General features: G+C 40.4%; 2 protein-coding genes across 2 annotated transcripts in view; both read right to left on the reverse strand.

Annotated features, from left to right (window-relative positions):
• The window catches only part of LOC115238749, a 91,241-nt gene extending 87,538 nt beyond the window's left edge, over positions 1-3,703 (reverse strand). The window contains exon 1 of the mRNA XM_029812795.1: positions 1,832-3,703. Coding sequence (XP_029668655.1) covers positions 1,832-3,230 — 1,399 coding nt within the window. The 5' untranslated portion in view covers positions 3,231-3,703. The remainder of the gene's footprint in view (positions 1-1,831) is intronic.
• Positions 3,704-8,093: 4,390 nt separating this feature from the next.
• LOC115238767 lies at positions 8,094-17,901 on the reverse strand. The gene is made up of 3 exons (XM_029812828.1): positions 16,047-17,901; positions 10,364-10,643; positions 8,094-9,458 (listed from the first exon to the last, which is right to left on the reverse strand). Exons 1-3 carry the CDS (start codon positions 16,288-16,290, stop codon positions 8,342-8,344), a joined length of 1,641 nt encoding a protein of 546 aa, XP_029668688.1. The 5' UTR covers positions 16,291-17,901; the 3' UTR covers positions 8,094-8,341.
• Positions 17,902-19,100: the final 1,199 nt, after the last annotated feature.

Consider the following 19,100-nt stretch of genomic DNA (forward strand, 5'->3'; position numbering starts at 1 on the left):
ATTTGTAATTATATATTATATACTATATATATAATTCTTTGTGTATTATATTTTTTATTTGATAAATTTGTAAAACTTGTATTGAAAGAAAATGAAAACAATAATTTTTCCTCTTCGATGATGTCTCCACCTTAACGGAGGCATTTGCCGGGTGAGGAGGTTTGAGTACTCTAATGAACCTGAGAACTATGCCGGCAGTAACATGTAGCGTTTTCAAATGAAGCAAGTTTGAAGTTTTGAGACCGATTAATAACGTCATATACTCCGTCGTAGGTTATTCGTCTCATCAAGGGATACTTGAATTATTAGATTAATCAATAAAATATTTCGAATAAACGTTTGATTAATAAAGATAAAGAATCTTGTACTTTAAAGCCAAAATAGCGTAAAAAACGGGACATGTATTTTATATTATTTATATTATTAATGTATTACATATTTATATTAATTAAATTGTCTCAAAACCTATTTTTGGTTAATTTTTGCCAAATTATTTATGGCAAATTGAGTTTAATCGCTCTCAAAGCGCTTAAACCTGCTTCATTCAAAAACGCTACTGGTGGGGTCACCCATGTCGGAAAGGTCGAAGGAGAAGAGTCAGACTAAGGGAGATATCATAATTATATATATATTGTATATATTATATATTAATATTTTTGAATAAAATGGAAGCAAAAGAATAGAGAAAAAGAAGCGCCAAAATATTTTCATATTAGAATTTCGTATCGGGATTAAATATTCGTCAAATAAATTAATGAACTACGTCGCGAAAACAACGCGTTCTTTCCACGTTCTTGGACGCGATCACTGTCTTAGCTAAGAGGCCTTATCGCTGTCCCTCTCGTCAGATGAACGTTAGTAATGTTTCGTACCGGCGAGGATTCGAAACAATCTTCATTGTGGAGAATTATTTCTTGTCGGGAAGCGCCAAAATATTTTCATATTCGGAACTTAGAAATATCTTGCTATGTGATACGAGTATATAAAAAATCGATTTCTGAGAAATAGAAGTCTGTTCTATTATAATTTTCCTATAGTTTAGCCGTAATATTTTATTTTTTAAAGAATTTTAATCATTAACAACGTTAATTAATTCTTTAACACACACACATATTTATAAAGTTACTTACATATTGACTTTAGTAACTCGATTTTTTCAAAATCAATTAAATTAAAATTATACTCAGATACTTAATATTTGAACTGTCAAATGCTTCATTCAGTCATGACAGGCTTTTATTGATGCGAAGCACAGCGCAGTGTCGAGATAATCAATCAGCATCGCGAAAAGAAGACGATAATACTTGCAAATATCGATTTACACGCCTTTTTTAAGAGCTGATTTGTTTATTTAGATTTTAGATGATTTTAAGAAAAATTAGAGAAAAAGAACTTTTTTATATATGATATTCTATAAAAGCTTATATTTAAAAAGAATATTTTTTTATTAATTTTGTTGGAAATTATATATAATAAAAGATATATACATATGTATATTATAATATATATCTTCCTAGAATTGATATAGTGCAATTCATTTTAAAATTTGATGAATCCTGATTTTTTACAAAAATTATTGTAAACCAAAATAAGCGCATTACATTTGCATTTATAGTTCGTAATTAGCACATAGAATATATGTATGCATATGTCTGTCATGATGCTTGCTGATTATCTTGACGCAAAGGGATAGAAATAAAATTCGATAGAGAGCTACTTAAAATGAAGTATGTCTTCTAGAAACTGTATTTATTTATCGTATTGTTGCAAGTTCTTGGGCTTTTATGAAATTAATCAATATTCGATGCGTTAAGAATATTTGACCTCTTACCTGCGCTATGCAGCGGAGGATGTCGAAACTTTCGCTCGGCGGTGATATGCCAGCATCCGGGCGCGGCAAGTTGCAGACCCACCCCGATAAAATGCACCAGCACCGAACACGTGACAATGACGTATCCCCAACCTCCCTCGGGATAATAATGTCGTCCGAGAGTAGCCTCCTTTTTAAAGTCTATAGGCGGTCGTGCCGGCAATAAACCATCGTCTTTGCTTTGCCGATCCAATTTTTTACCGTTCACATTTTTCGTCTCTCCGAATAAGCATCCCGCGTACCAGATATCTTTGTTTTGACGGTTGTCGCGCGCTTCCCTTTTTTCGCGTTTGATCGAATCATAGCGTCGAAAACCGTGCGCTTTCACCGCCGTCAGATCGTTGTTCTTTTTGCATCGCGATGGGGAATGGAAGGGATCGATTTGCGAGCGAAGGAGACGTTCGGACGTGCACTTCAGACAGGCGTGATGATTCCCTTTCGACGAGAATGAAACGGATGTCGCATAATTGTCGTAGTCGTCCACCTTGATGTGCGGCGGTGATGACGTAGCGTGCCTCGGTGAGGATGCGGGCGAAATGGCAATCTGACATTCCTTCCTCACCCCATCCGTTTCTCGCGTTTGTGAATTATCTATTTGCGCGATGCTGGCTGCGTGCAATCTCTCATCTGCAACGTTTACTATTACATCAAAGGCGTTAGTCTCCGCGAATGAGGGAGATTTATTTGTTAGTCGTGCGGCTGCATTTATGGGTTCTTCTTGGGCATGTGAATTTTTCGGAGATAACTTTGCAACATCCGTATCCGTCATATCCGACGTTGTTTTCAGTAAAGATGTTTTTGTAATGTCTTGTGTTAATGTCTTCTTTGTTTCATCAATTTTCGCGAAAAAATCTGATTTACATTTCGATTGATCTCGGAAAACATCTTCTTCTAACACAATGACAGCGTTTTGGTGAATTGCAGTGGTCTCGATTGACGAAAGACTGCGCGGCATAAATGGATGGTTGGAATTTGTTCTGCTTTTCGTCTCGTTATTTACGTCTGATGAATTTTCAGCGGTACTCGTGGATTTTTTATTTATAGACGGTCTCCCGTCGATTAACCTTTGTTTTATCATCACAGATGCGATTCCTTTAGGGGCGCATCGATCTAGGAGGATGACTTCTTCCAGACAATCGGATCGCGGCGCAGTTTGTTCCAATAGATATACCGTTTCGCGACTCGTTGGAATAATAGTGAAGGCACGAGATAAAGGATCGATGCGCACCTTCACTGTTTGCGGTGCTCGATCGGGCCAAGAACTGCTATGCATCATTTTGTTCCGTCTGTTTATCATCATTCTGGCTATGCCAGAAATTTTTGCGGCTATATTTAGATCACTCAGACGAGCGCATTGCATCCAGTGTAATTCTTTCCAATGTAATCCTCTAACGAACAAATAATTTTTATTCTCAAGTATGATGAGGATACGGCGATCCGCCTTGTTAAAGCGGTTTGTATCCGTGCGAGAACAACAGGAATTATAATCGATAAAAAGATCCGCCGTGAGTACTTAAACATAATTTGCGAGTGAATCGCATTCTCAATGCAGTATACGCGCAGAGCGCGCACACACGTATATTCTTCGTGGTAATCGTGCATGTTTTATAGATGTCACCGACGTTTACGACGTTCACTATATACGTCCACTAAAATGCGCTTAAAATAAACCAAAGTAATTCTACGCGATATCAGATAAATTCTTTTAAGATCTTTCGCGGATATTCGTTTTAACTATTTTTATTTGATTAAGACGAGAGTTCAATTTTTAAAAAAATTTGATGTTTGCGACGAAAAATATAATGAAGTAATATAGCCGTTGATTAAAAGTTTCCGCGAGTGGCGTGAGTATGAGAGTGTCGATGTGTGATTGTAAATTGCACGAGATAATGATCTGTAACATCCGATGATGGAGAGATAACTTCCGTGGTGCAAGCGGTCCTGGCGAATGCGCCAGGATGACTGCTACGCACGTGCTGCTTATTCGCGATCAACCCTCTCTCTGTATTCTCTCTCTCTTTCTCTCTCCCTCTCGCTTTCGCGGATGGCAGGCGCATGCTTGCAGATATCCGACGAATCGCGTAAGCTGCGTTCCCCAGCTTTTTTGTGTTACAATGTAAGCACTCGTGTCGCGTGCTCATATGTTCTTATTAAAGTTTATGGCGCGCGCATAATTTAGTAGAATACTTTCTGCGCATTTGTAGATTTAGGTCTTGATCAAGCTCTTAATATCTGTATTTTACGTCAAGCGTTGCTCACGCAAAAGATTTTTTACAGCTTTTTTAAGCTTTTTGTACAGAATAAAATGGATAACGAAAGAGTAACATGATATGACTCTAACTTACGTATAAATAATTCTGGAGAAATGATAGTTGCGTAAATAAATACGGCGTATTAAAAAATATAATTCTGTAACTCAATTTCAAATAAATTCTTTTATATTTTTCTTAATTTTATTAAACAATAATAATACTAATTAATCGTAATAAATTAGAACGTTTCAATTTTTTCAAGATTGAGCATGTTAACAATTTATTTTATATGATGCTTTTATTCTCAATGCTTAGATCTTATAAAAATTTTCTATGTTTCACTATTTTTTTAAATGTTTTAATATTTGCAGTTAAATGTTTTAATCTGATTTTAAAAAATTTTCTGGGAAAGTTATATATTTATAAATAATATTTTAAAGCTCTTCAATAGAATATAATCGTCTTTGCGATAAAATTGTGTCCTATATATTTTTCATTGTACAGGACCTGACCTATCTTTACGACGTGTGTAATTTGTCGATCGCAACGAACCGAGGAAAACGTAGCTACATATAACAATAAGACAGTGAAATACGACTTGGAATGGCGTCAAAAAGAAGGGCGAATTTCTCAATGGAAAAAACGGTGGGTGACATAGATTTTGTAAAAGTAGCAACGAGCTAACAGGAAAGAAACCGATCGTTCGCGGCCTGGATTTTGCGGGGAGGGAAAAGGGAGAGAAAATCGTAAAAATCCACCCGCGCGGTAGATATTCGAGAGGATGTCGCCATCGGCGAGGTCGATGCTCAAATAGGTTTGTTCGACGGCGCGTGTCTGTAATAATATGACTCTCCCCGCGTGTTCTCCTCGAGAATAACAACTCGAGGAGTTGGCGCCTCATCGAGCGAGGGTGTCGCAGCGGAGGAAGGCCAGGCGAGCTCGACTGGCGGGGACATTATTACCGATGATATATGCGAATTCCATGCGGCGGTTTGCGGGCAAGAGAGATAAAGCTTCCGTCGTCGTCGTCTCGTAGTCGTTGCCGGCGTGATATGAAGCGAGAGACAGAGGGATGCGCGGGCGTTCGGTAAATACGGTACGCCGATAAATTTAGGCGGGCATTGAGCGCGTGCAGCTTCTCTAAACGCGTTCTCTCTTAAACTTGGCATGATTTATCGTCGCATTAATTCAGAATCGGTCTTAACTCCGGTATCTGCCAGCGGGCGGCGAATATAAGCGACACCGGCACGAATTTTATCACGTGTTGTCAGACGGACGCCTTCACGCGGATACTTTGTTAAGTGGAGCACGGCACCTCCTCGTCGTCATCGTGCGGCGCGAAAATATTCCGCGATCGAATTAACGCACCTCGCACGAGACGCTCAATGGAAGCCCTCAGGCGTGACTTAGTGAGATTACTTCGTCAGCTTGGAAAAAACATTGTAACTCAAACGCTACGGATATAAATCAGTAAAGAGATACGTCCGCTAACGTACATAGGCTGAAGGATATAATGAGATTTATGATGGATTGGACGCTTCGCAGCTGAAATTTTAATTCCCGAAATTGTGCACGCTGCGGGAGCGTTAACTCATTTATATCCTACATTCTGTGCTTTCGCAACATGTTGCACCGATCGTAAAGCCTGTATGATGCAATTGGATTTAATCATGAATATAAAGTAGCTAGCTACTTGCATAATTAAATCGTAAATATATGTTGCAATACAACTGTGGTTAAAAATATATTTTTTTGTATTAAAAAATATAACTTGTAAGCTCGGTGAATGATTTATTACGGTTTATTAAAGATGCCCGATATTTTGAAAAGCTGTATTAAATAATAGTTTTCATAAACACACGAAGAAACGTTAAACTTTTGAGGATTACTAAAAGTAGGACTCAAATTCTCATTAAACGGGCAGAATGGATGTGTAAAAATTGTATGGTCGATAAAAAAGTGGACGTATATGGGTTAGACCGACTTATTATTCAGATTGACGACCGACGTGACGACGGTAATCTTGAAACGGTCGAAAAATCAGTAACAGAATCTGCACGATGTAATAGCCTGTATTTGTGTGTGTGTAATCGATGGTTGGCGAGCTTTTACCGCGACCCACATTTCAACGATACGTTATCAGAAGTTGATCCGTCTCGCTTACACGGCACATTATTATATGGAATTGGAACGATCTTGATGTGTGCATATTTGGCGACACTTTGCTCGCTACCTGTCTTAAACGTCGATAGTTGCGCCGATAGATCGTTATGTCTTGAAAAGTATGATGGAAAACTTGTACGTTCGTTTTACAATAGTCTCCCTTTGGAAGTTTGCGAGTTCGGTTATTCCATTTCGAAGTCGTAGACATTTGAAGAATCGACGAAACGACATCTCGAGAAGCGCCTGGCACGCCATGAATGTCCGCGAATAATTTCAACGTTCCGCGAAACTTACTTATCTCTCGGGCGAAATGACATTCCGCTTTTATCTTTGTGTCTCATAACAAAAGAATGCGGATACCACGGTTTTCTTATGATCTATTAAAGCTAGTTGCGACCTTGATCATGCCCGCACTCGATACGCGTCGTAAAACTTATTTGAGGAAAACGCGGTCGTATTTCGAACGATCGTATCTTTGTTTGTGTTTCCGGCGCAATCGGATTTATCTTTTGTCTCGAATGCTCGCCCGCAGGAGAGCCATTTTATGCGTTTTATGATTTTATCCGTGAAAAATATGTTTGATGGCTGTCGCGCATAACGCCGCTCTGATCGCCAGTGAGTAATCCGATTCGATATCTAATCAATCGATAACGACGGCGATGGAAATCGCTTCGGGATAGTTTGAGGTGCAAAGTATTTGACCCGCGCGTGGAACGAGATCTTGAGCGTTAATGGATGACCACCGAACCGCCACTTTAGCGAGATTGAAACTGTCGTTCGCGCGTACCGAGCATGATGGATGCGGCGCTTTATAAAGTCGTCCGCTTCTCGTACGTACTCGTTAACTGGAGAGACTCTTACCTTTTCTATGCCTTCCTTCACATAAATAGCGCGTTTGTTTTGTCTCATTTGATAAATGTCAGACGGTTGAGACTATGGCGGTGTAAAATGCATTTCTAGATGTTAAAGTCGTTTGAATCTTCGGAAGCGAGTTAAAGCTTCATCCCGAGCACACCACGCCTTGAAAAGCCATCAACTTTGTTTTTGTTGTTTTAGATTTCCAATTATTGCGTCCGACCATTACAATCTCATGCTTCAATCTTGAAAGCCCGTCAGACCTTTGTCATTTTAAATACTTTCAATTATTGTATACCGGCTCCAATAGTTTCAACTTGAAATTCCACGGTTGAAAAGTATGAAAAGTGTTTTTTTTTGTACCTTTTATTTCGCACGTTTTTCAATTATTGTTCCCAGTCGCAATAATTTTATTCAAGTTTAAAAAGCGTGAAGTTTTGTATTCATTCCTTTATACGTTTGTCGTTTGTTTTGCCCGACCGCAATAATTTCAAATACGTGCCTTCCCATGCATTCGAGAAACATCTGCATTATTTTTTTGTTTTAAAACATTGGTCGCTATCATTTTTTTCTAGATCTGTTTTATTTTGAGAAAGGGTGAGATATGAATAATAAAAACGTATTTTTAGATTATTTTTGTTGTACATTAGATTCTAATAATTATATAATCAAGAATTTATATTTTGTACATTTCTGAGAGTTAGTGTTTAATATTTTACAAATTTTAAAGCAATTATTAACAAACAATAAATGTGATTGAATTTAGTAATTTCCTTAAAAAGAAAGAAAGCTTTTTATACCTGAATATATAATAAATGTTTGTAATATTAAAATGTTTGTATTTTAGAATAAATACGAAAATATTATTATATAATTTTTAAAATTAATACTAAACATTTTCATTTTATTTATCCAATTAAAATATATTGTTGATGTTTGTTATATAATTTTGGAGAAATGATAAAACTATTTTTTCAAAAGTAGCTTTTGTATCAAAGAAAAAAGTAGCTTTTGTAATCATAACATTGTCTTAATATAAAGGAAATTGAATACCGTTTCGAGATTTTAAAGCAATTTAAGTCATACGCGTGAGAGATATTTCGGGGATTATCACAAGGAGTTAACATGCATTTGTGAGATACAAGAGACGAGGATTTCGAGAAGAGACCTTTATTATTTACAATATTACTACAGTCTATGTCTATGGCAAAGCGTCGAGATCGGCCAAAGCGATCCTCATTCTTGTCCTGAGCTCGTCCGCGTAGCGTAGGGCGGACTCGTCGATCCTAACGTCTTCCATTAAGAGATCGCAGTCGAGATGTCGGCTGTCGCACGCCCGGTGATGATGCTTGAGCACGTCGTTCGAGTCCAGATGATGAGCCCGCCTGGTCGACGGGTTTAGCGTGGCCAGAGCATAGTGATTGTGCACCGTTAGCGCACGCCTCGTAGATACGAAGCTCTTTACCGAATCACCTTCGGGCGAGATATTGGCCGTTCTCATGGTATCTAAGTAATCCGGATGCTGCTCGACCGAGCGTCGGGGTTTCTCGCCGAGTCCGGTCGACCGATCGGTCTCGCTCTTGTTTTGCAACTCGGGGAAGAAATAGACGTTTCGTACAGAATACGAGGCGAAATCCTTGAAGCTTCTGCCGAGCTTGGCGCGCTCGTCCAGCAACAGCTCGTGCCACGTTTTCCGACGCGTCGGCACGATCGCCTCGTCGATATCGATCGGCACCACAAACTCCGATCGATGAATATTCTCGTAGAAGCAGTGATTGTACGGGATTAGCTCCATTCGCCTTTTCGTCCAGATATCCTCGCCGAAGAATCGCCTCCGGCTCGATTTCTCGTTTGGCAAATCGCCCGGTAGATCGAGCGCGAACCATCGCACCACGTTTGATCGCTCGTACAGTCGCAGCACTTTTAGCACATTCTCATGCACGTTGAATACATAGAAGTAGAACAGTTCGGCGCCTAGAATGCGGTGTAACTCGACGAAGGCTATGAGCTTGCGCGATATATCCTCGTCAAAGTCCAGTCCCTTGATGCACAAGGTGAACTCTTGGCGCCCTTTTCGCTCGACGGAGATCTCGTCGCCGTATTCCGAGCGGGTCGTTAAACTATGACTAGCATTCTCGTAGCAGGGATTCGGACCCACGTAGATCCGAGACGGCCGGCGTATCGAGTCATCTAACGGCAATTGACAATTCACGAGGATTCCAGTGTAACTGTCCGCCGCGCCGTCCCATTCGTCCAGCCAGATCGTCGAGACGAGCGCCTCCACGCTCAACGATCGTGTCTCACCGTGCTCCCGATACCTGAAACATAACGAGACCAAGACGCTTAATCTACCGCTTCCGATTGAAAGAGAACGCGCTGATTAATGTCGAGTATCCCGGCGGAAAACACCTGGTGGAAGACATTTATATCTTCCAACCATGCATTTTAAACGGAATATGCTCCGTTTCGCGCCGCTGCTAACATTTGCATCGCTCGTCGCTACTCATAACGTTACCCGGAACAGTTCAGTTGCTTCTAAACGAGATGATAGTTCGATCCGTATTAACAAAGTTTAATTTCGTCGAATTTAAAAGTGCGAAATGAATGGAAAACATATTTTTTCAACATGCTTATTATTAATCTGCTCGTGTATATTTCGCATTGCAAATTTTCATTATAAATTTGTTACGAACAAATAAGAACCTCGGAATTTTTCTTGAATATTGAAGCGGAAGACACGAACGGGTTGACGTGAGTCAATTTTAAATCTTAATTGATAATATAAAGAGTTGGTCATTTATATTTTCAATCATCGAAATGTCAGAGTTTTAGAAACATTTCTTTTTAAAAATGACCTGACAAACATTTTTAAATTATGATTCAATTAATTAAAAACATACATGAATTAAAAAATCTTAAAAGATTTCTGTGGAAAATTTTTATTGCTTTAAGTAATTATAATGTATAATTTTAATTAGATAGAAAAATCTTATATCAACAAGTTAAATAATATAAATTTAATTACGAGCTCATTAAATCTTTGTATTATTGAGAAGGTTGATACTAATTTACCGAGTCGGTTTGCCAGCATGATTTGCAGAGGCGACGCGTGATTAGAGCGCGCGTTTATGAGCGTCTTTTGAGTGATTCTCTTTCCTCGTGTTTAACGTTCGTCAGAGATAGACGAGTAAGGGGCTGCATCGCGACATGAAAAATAGCTCACCATATAGTGCAGAAGAGCGCGGAGGACGGCAGAGCTCCTCGTTTAACGCCAATCACTCTGATGCTTGGGTAACCGACGACTCTGAGGTCCAAGTGGGCGCTATACAGGAAGAGCCGTCCCGGGATTGTCTCGAGCCATTTCGTGCCGGGCGACTCGTACGCGTTTAACGCCATTCCGCGCGTTCCATTACCGTCGCACTGCTTGGTGGGCCTGTAATCGAGTGCCAATCTTCGAGCCCACGAATAAGCGACGATGCTTCTTGTGCCCGGCGGTTCACCCCCTGAAACACGCGCAAAGAATGATGCTAAGAAGTCGTTTGATCAAAACGAGTGCGGGAAGAAGAGAGAGAGAGAGAGAAAGGAGGGGGAGGGGAAAAGCGATCGATATGAAAGAATTAATTGAGATGTTCGAGGGAGAACATAGCTCCCTAATTTATGTTTTTGTTAATAAGAGGGTAAATTATTCACTTCATACTAGATATTACAGAGTTGCACGTTAATTAGCTACTCTTCCTTTGCTAGCAGTATTTATATTTGAAAATATAATCGTCGAAGTGACTGAGAGAGACGGGAGGGAGGAGACTTCTATTTTTAATTGATCAAAATTCCGCACAAGAATATTATCTCACAAATGCATATACATATTTTGAATATTGAAATATGTGTAATCTATTGCTTATATGTAATAACAAAGTATCGAAACATAATTAATATTTTTCTTTCACTATTTTTTCATCGAAATAGAATATTTTTCAAGTAGTGTGTATGTTTTTCGAAAAATGCACTGTTGTTAGTTTTGTAAAAAGAAATTAATTCTAATTCTATTAACTAGCAAAGAAACGTCACGGATCTGGATTCCATAAATATGAATTAATTTAGATAAAGTTTTGTATTATGTAAAATGACTCGAGATACTGATAATGCAGTGCGTTTTATTCATGTCTAACTGCTCTTTGAAAGCATAACGTTATATAAATCGCACATTCGAGAAAAACATTCTATTTTTTAATTGATACTAACAAGACTTTAATAAAGAAAATGTCTCGAATAAAAATTTGCAGTGAATTTAGCGTGAAAAACGAATAGAATTTAAACTCAAATAGAATTGCAAAAACGGTATCGGATATTTAAACATATTTTTGCTATTGACAGAAAACTTTCGAAATTTTGCACAATTTTATATGTACATATATTATACAGGATGTTTACGAAATATTGTACTTGGACAAACTTCGAGGGCGTATTCCTCACGTCAAACTAAAGAAAAACGTTTATATAAACTCATAATCAAATGTGAGTGCGAAGTTATAGTAAAACAAAGTTTGTGTTAACGTTATTATTAAATAATAAGTAAATATTTAAATTATAACAAATGCTTAAAACGGCCGTCATTTGAAGACAGGCGTTGACACGACGAAGTAAGGATTGTCGAACCATTTCAAAGGTTCACAGATGATTCCATATAATCTCACAAGCATTAATAATGGGTTGGCGAGGCGTCTCTTCGTGTCTTATCAACGATCTTGATTTATAAAATAATGGTTTCGTTTCAATAATTCTTATGCCACATAATAACGTTAACATAAACTTTGTTTTATAACTTCGCAACCACTCATATTTGGCTATGAATTTATATAAACTTTTTTCTGTATTTTGACGTGAGGAATACGCCCTAAAAGTTTGTCCAAATATTTCGTAAACACCCTGTATATAGCATGACAGAACGTACATATCAAAATGGGTAGAATGTGCTTTACCGGACGAGTTCCAAATGTGTCATGAAATCTTTCTCGCTTGGAACAGCATTATTTTAAAAAATGTTATTAACATTCACAACTTATTAAAAATAACTTTTGCTCACTTTTTGGCATTTTGGCGCATGGCGTTCTTTATACAAATTTAACTATACAAATTTCAAAAGCGAATATAATGCATATTCATGCATTAGACTTGAGCCACTCTCATATTTACAAAGTTTCGTTCGACTTGACTAGTTTCGGTCGACCGTGTTTTCTTGTAAGAGTAAGAGCGCTATCACTGATCTACGCTATGCAGTTTACTCTGTCTGCAGCTTAAAACTTTTACTCTATTAGACTGTATTGCTCGCATTATGCATGCTATTGTATTTGTATTCTTTAATATTTAAATGGCCGTAATGATCTGGGATGGGTCATGTATTCGGGCCAACAACAGGTTATATTAGAGTGTAAATTCAGTTTTTATGCGTATATACTGGAAGAAGAGAAGAGAGAGAAGGAAGGAATTTTTGTTGGGAGGTGGTAGGAAAGGAAAAATGGGAAAGCGCAGGCCAGGGTTGAGTCGGGAATCGAACCCGAGATCTCCGGGATGTGAGTCAGGCGCGCTACACACTGAGCCACCGGAGGCCCATTATGCATGCTAATATATCATTTTATGATTTTTGCGAGTGTAATGCCGCAACTGTGTGTTTGTTTTATTCGATATCAATTTATTGTCTAAGCTGATCGATCTTATCTACTGCGGAAGACTGTAAATCAACACGAGACAAGACATTGGAACTATATGACCGGACGGAAATGACGTGCGTCATGCATTAGAGATGGACGCGCTGTGCTATGAATACGTTTACATTCGTTTAAAGTTTGCTATGCTTGCATCTAAAAATATTTGTCTCAGCATCGCGCTCTCTCGCTTATCAGTGCCGTATGTGGTTGTTGTAATTGCGATTTCCATATATATATAACGCAGCGCTCTCTCTAATAATATTCAAAGAGCATGGGGGTAGAAAGGGAGGGGAAAAAAATTAGTTGGGCGGAATCTCAATCGACATGACCGCTAATTAGACTCCCTAATGTTGATACGCCGGCTATATCCTGTATTCCGCGGAGAAACTCGTTCCCCGTGCAGTCACGGAGATCCGAGTCACGAGCCAAAGCGGACGCGAAGCGAGATTTCCATTCTCTTTTCCGTGCATTAATGCATCAAATGAATATATTTATGAATTATGACAGAGAGGGGGATGTCCGCCAGACGCCCTACGGCGGCGCGAATAAATCTATGTCGTTGATAGCTTTAAGGACTCTCGTTATGTCTCGTTTATAATTATTTCTGCGAGACAACCGCGACGGCGACGGCGACGAGACAAGGAAAAAAAAAAGGAAAGAGGAAAAACGTCGCGTATCGTGTCCGGCGTCCTCGGGTAAATTTATGGCACTATATACGTTTCGTGACTCGTCTCGCTTGCAATTACTCGCCTTCGACATATATGGATCGTGAACGTTATCGACGAACGCCCGGAACTATTTTCTCGACGATCTCTCGACGTAGCGAGCGTAGGTAGATAACGAGACCGGTCGATCCCGCTGATCCATCGCGGGTTCGCCTCCGCGGGATAGATGATGATCCGTCATGGTGTGTCGTTAAAAGTCGGCGTTTGACCCGATGAGGCCGCCGATGGTGGTATTACGTGTTTGCGTGCCGCGGGTATTCTTCGTGACTCCGTGCCCTTTACCCGCAGTCCTCCCCTCGTCCGTCCGTACGTCCGTCGCGGCCACACTTCGCGAGTTTTACGAGAAGGTAAACGCGGCTCCACGTTTAAGAGAGAGAGAGAGAGAGAGGAAGAAAGAAAGAGAGAAGGAGAGAAGCATTCGTACCACGCTAGATATACGCTAATGCACGGCGGCGTTCTCATGGAAATCGCACTGTCAGGACGGAGAGTCGATCTAGCCGGCTACGTAGAGGTAGATAAGTCAACACACGGCAAATAAATCGTTCCGATTTTCAAACATCTATCGGTAATTAATCGGAAATTATGTGTGCTCTCGACGAAAGAAATTCTTCAACCTGTCGAAGGAAACATTTCATAAAACTCGCCAATTATCAACTCTGCATCGTTATTATCCGCGTAATTAGCTAAACTTTATTTTTACGTCATAAAAAATGCGATGATGAATCCGTATTCATGATTTATATTTAGCGTTAAATATGACTCCTTGATCCTCGTCCCTTTGATAACGTGAAAGGCGATCTTCGTGCAACATAGACAAATTTCAAAAGCCTGTCGTGCCTGTCGGGCGCACGGATATAGTATGCACTCTCGGTCTGCCGTACAATCAGCTGTCATAATTCCTCGCGAAATGTTTGCATGGTGGAGGCGAAGGTGAAATACGCGAAAGCGCGCGAGTCGACGGGCGGTCATTGGATGAATCGCGTCATAAATTATGTCGACTAATGAAGTCGCTACTACTAAATAACAGCTCTGAGATTTACGTTCTTTGGCGAGCTTTATATGTGTGTGTGTGTGTGTGTGCCAAAGCTTCGCGATATTTATTTATAACCGTAGCGCGTTTCTTTTGCGCGCGCGTACGCACGCACGCATCCAATGCGTTATCTTTGTATCTTTTTATCTTCTTTCGTGGGGAGGGAGCGTATACTGTGTGCGGAACTCGGTTGTGTATTTCTGCGATGCGTAGCGTGGGTTGATTGGTATCGGCCCTCTAAACGTAGTCATGCACTTTGTTAGCACAAGAGAAAGCGCAGTGTCCGTACAATTATGCGTGATGAACGTGCGTTTAAAAAAGCAATGAGCAGGAGCTCTTCCTTCTCGGCTCGGCCGGATAGCATTTTAATGCTGAGAAACTTTGCGCGACTAGGAAATAGCACGTATAAAGTAACAAATCATCACTCGCAGATACTTCGCACGAGTCGATTGCGTGCGAATCTCTTTATATGTGTTGAGATAGTACTTCGGGGTTTATGCGCTAACAAAGTGGTCGCGCGAGTACGTTAGCTATCACTGTTACTTTATTTAGATTCACCTCTTGTATTTCCGTACGTCGCAATTGTGTGTGTAAAATACAAATTGCTCGCTTTTACTCTTTGTTATGTAACATAATTTGTAATAATTATAGTTTTTGCCAAGCTATGAAATCCCATATTATAAATTGCTTTTAAGTTTATTCTTGGGGCAATATATCTTATGAATATTATTGTTTAAACTTGCAATTTCCTGGTTAAAGTTAAAATGCATAGAATCTCGAAATGATTGTGATTCTATTATAAAATTGATTTTAAAATAACAAACTTATATTTTTATTCATAATTTGTACAAATACTTCAATTTCTTTAAAAACTCTGTATGAGAATTTAATACATCAAATTAAATTCCGCTATCTTTTGTAAGAGTCTTTAATAGTAAGACAAATATATTGTTTTTTCATTTCAATTTTACGCTACACCGTCTATTGCTAAGATTCCAAAAATTGTAGTTTCAAGAATAAAATATATATGTTTCGTTTTAAACAATTCAAAATAAAATTTAATGCGATAATGAATAGCATCAGTTGTTGAAAGTTATCGAACACACGAATAACGGAATGCCTACAAGCCTAGGTATTATTAGAATAATGGGGACACGGATGATTCCTCTAAGCGAGAAATCACTCGAGTTCAAGGGGTTAATTAGGTTCGCGAGACGTCACGTCGTGCGAAACGAGACCGATTTGTCTCCCGATTTTATCTATGCTCACGACCGATTCGCGCGGCAGCAAAAAATCCCGCTAGGATGACGATGCGCGGTGTTACCGCCGTCTTCAGGTTGCGGTGGCGGACCGTTCGCCGATAACAAAAGGGCAAGGGTCCTGGCACTCGCGCCCTCCGCGGAGATGCCAGGGAAAGGAAGAGGAGGAGGGGAGGAAATTGCTTACCAGGCGTGGGAGGAGGATCGGTCGGTAGATCCGGGAGTCGTGCTGGCGGTGAGTCTAACAGAGTCAGGATGCACAGCGCGGTGACCAAGATCGCGGCGAGTCCCACTCTGCATAATTTTCTCGTTCCCGCGACCGGCATGTTCTCCTTTTCCTTCTCCCCCCTCTCTCTCTCTCTCTCTCTCTTGCTCTCTCTCTTTCTTCTTTCTTCCCTATTATTATTTTTATACGTAGCGGAAATCTTCATTCGTCGTGCGCATTTGTCACAAGCGTAATCGCGACGAAATAAAACGCTCGCGGTTTATTTCGCGAGGGTCCTCTGCAAACGGGGCTTGTTTCGATAATGCACTTTAGCCACAATTGCATCTCGAATGTAAATGCTATACGGATCAACACTGTGCAATCTTAATATTTACTTCATTCCGTATACAATTTCTGCGCGATGTGACCGTTCTTTTACGCTTTTTCTCAGCAGTGGATTCGCGATCTGTCCATCCGTTTCCATTTCATTTGCTTCGTTTTATCCTCTGTAAAATTCTCTCTTTTTCTCTCTGTCTCATAGCCTTTCGAAGGCAAGTTTCCTATCTCGTTTGCTCGCGGCCATTCGATTCGCGTGGAGATTTAGCCACGATCCTAACGAACTAGTTGTAGCTAATTATTCGAATTGCTGGCTACTTGGCGGCACAAACTTGCTCCAGAATCAGGTTCCTCTCGTCTCTGCGGTGATCTTATTCGATCTGTCGGTCGTCTTCGTCTCGGCACGCGTTCTCGCGACGCGTCGAAGAAAGAGATCGCGGCGGCGCCGATCATGTCGTTCTTGGAAGACCCGTTCGTCTCATAACGAGTGTACTCGTAAGATCCGCGGCTTTAAACAGTCTGCGCTCTGTTCGCGACTGTAGGTTCCGGAGAGAGCGCACGAATTTGTCTCTCCGCCTCGTTTAGCGGAAAAAATGCCTCCCACGCGATCGCGACAACGCGATCCCGCTTCTTCCTCTCGGCTTCGTAGGCAGACGACAACCATGTATGGTCGTCCCGCGGGGTCCGCGTCCTCTCTGTCTCTTCGGGCTTCCGATAATTCAATTATTCCGATTCGTTTTGCTCGATCGATCTTCGAACGCCGGGCGGTTTTTCTGGCCGATCCACCTGTTTTTCGCCGCGATTCATCGAAGCGCGAAAACTTTTGAAGACCCCGCAGGTTATCGCACCGCGATTATATTTTTGCAGTGGTAAAAGGAGAGGCTCACATGCGCCGCACACCGGCGTGACCATTTCGAATTCGTTTTCGCTTCTCGGCACGATTTCACGCACGGCCACCGAAAGTGGAACGGTTAGGAATGACGGGGGGGAGGGCACCCGTCTCCATTTAATCGTCGCGTTCCGCGCGCGGTCAAAACTGATTTCGCAGGCGTGAGAAACGCACCTCGAAATTAAATTAACCGTCCGGTTGGCGTGACGGTGCGATACCTCCGGCCCCGGTGTAAACCGCTCGCAGCCAAATCCAAGAGCGCGATTGGAATCTCTCGTCGAATTAATTTCACGACGTCCGTTTTAAATGGTGCTGTCCGGTCGCGAGCACCGTGACTTCCTACGGATTATCTCATTTTCGCACACTTGAAAATTGATTTCCCGTAGTGTAAAACACATTGAGAGAAAGAGATCGATCTTGAAAAAATTGGACAAATTAGATATTTATTATTCTATCTCGATCCACACTGACGTAATCTATTGTCACTGGTTTCGCTAATTATACGAGAGCGATCGATCGAATGCGTTTCACGATAGGATTTCTGTTAGCAGGATCCGCCGTGAGAGATTTTTTTCTTCCTTGAGAAAAAACTCTTTTATCGTCCTTTTTCTCTCTTGGCCAAAATTGTCGCAGTTGGTGCGCGAAAGTCACGTGTGCGAATATCGAATATTTTTCTCTCGCGGTTTCTCGCTTGTCAGTGAGATGCAGCACGTGGTCGGCGGATCGACCGACGAGATTGGTGCAACCTGGCCTGCGCGAGAGTCGAGAGCGTACTGCGTTCGAGCGGGAGGTTAACGCGCCACCGGGGCCTCGCATCGGTGGTACGACTTTGGACCCGTTGCCTTAGCATGCCTCGCCAATGCGCCTTGCTTTACCCTGTCCCTACTCGCCTTTACCTCCTGCCTCGCCTCGACCTAACTCCTCTCGACTTGCTTTGACTTGCCTCTTAGCTTAGCTTTATCCCGCTCACCGGCTGGTCGGTCGGTCGGTCGGTCGGTTGTGCTTCTCGTACGTTCTGACAACGTTAGTTGAATTTACCTTGTCGCAACCTTGTGAATCGCTTCGAGTTTCACATACTCCTCTCTCTTCGTATCTTCTTAGTCCTTCTCGTCGTTTTACATTTCCGTTTTGTCGCTTCTGTACGCTTCTATCAATATCTCTCTCCTTCGCGCTTGTTATGCGGTATTGAGATTAGTTTCTGCGGCTTTGACGATAAATTAGTTGAAAATTGATATTGTATAACAAATTAATATACAAATTAAATTGTTAACTATTTGCTTTGTGAAGCGAGGATAGCAATTAATAATGATATATTAGCATAATTGTAATAGATGCAGCGGATAATTAAACATTAAAAAGATATAAAATAAAACTTTGAAGAGACTTGTTTTTTTTTTCACTTTATTTCGTATATTATTTCTGCATGATTTATATAAATAGAACGATACTTGTAAAGAACTTATAACGCTGTGCATCATAGCATTTTGCGTGCCTCTCATAATTATGGTAATTTAAAGATAAACGTTTTCTGTGCGTTTCATTAATTTTCTTCACCTTGAAGAACTAATTTTTCGCCTGAGAAGATTGCATAAACACATTTAATGGCAATGTTTGATATTGTTTTGGCTCCAATTATTTTTATCTTCAAAGATATATTTTTTTGGATGGATTTCATATACGACATAGATATCATCAGATAATATAAAAAAAAAACGCTTTGATAACATTTCTATTAATTTGAAAAAAGTAAAAGTTTTCTATATTGACATGTATCAAGAACCCTCTACACACACATAGGAAATCTTTGAAAA

Source organism: Formica exsecta, unplaced genomic scaffold, assembly GCF_003651465.1.
Source record: "Formica exsecta isolate Colony F162 unplaced genomic scaffold, ASM365146v1 scaffold359, whole genome shotgun sequence".
Lineage (NCBI taxonomy): Eukaryota > Metazoa > Arthropoda > Insecta > Hymenoptera > Formicidae > Formica > Formica exsecta.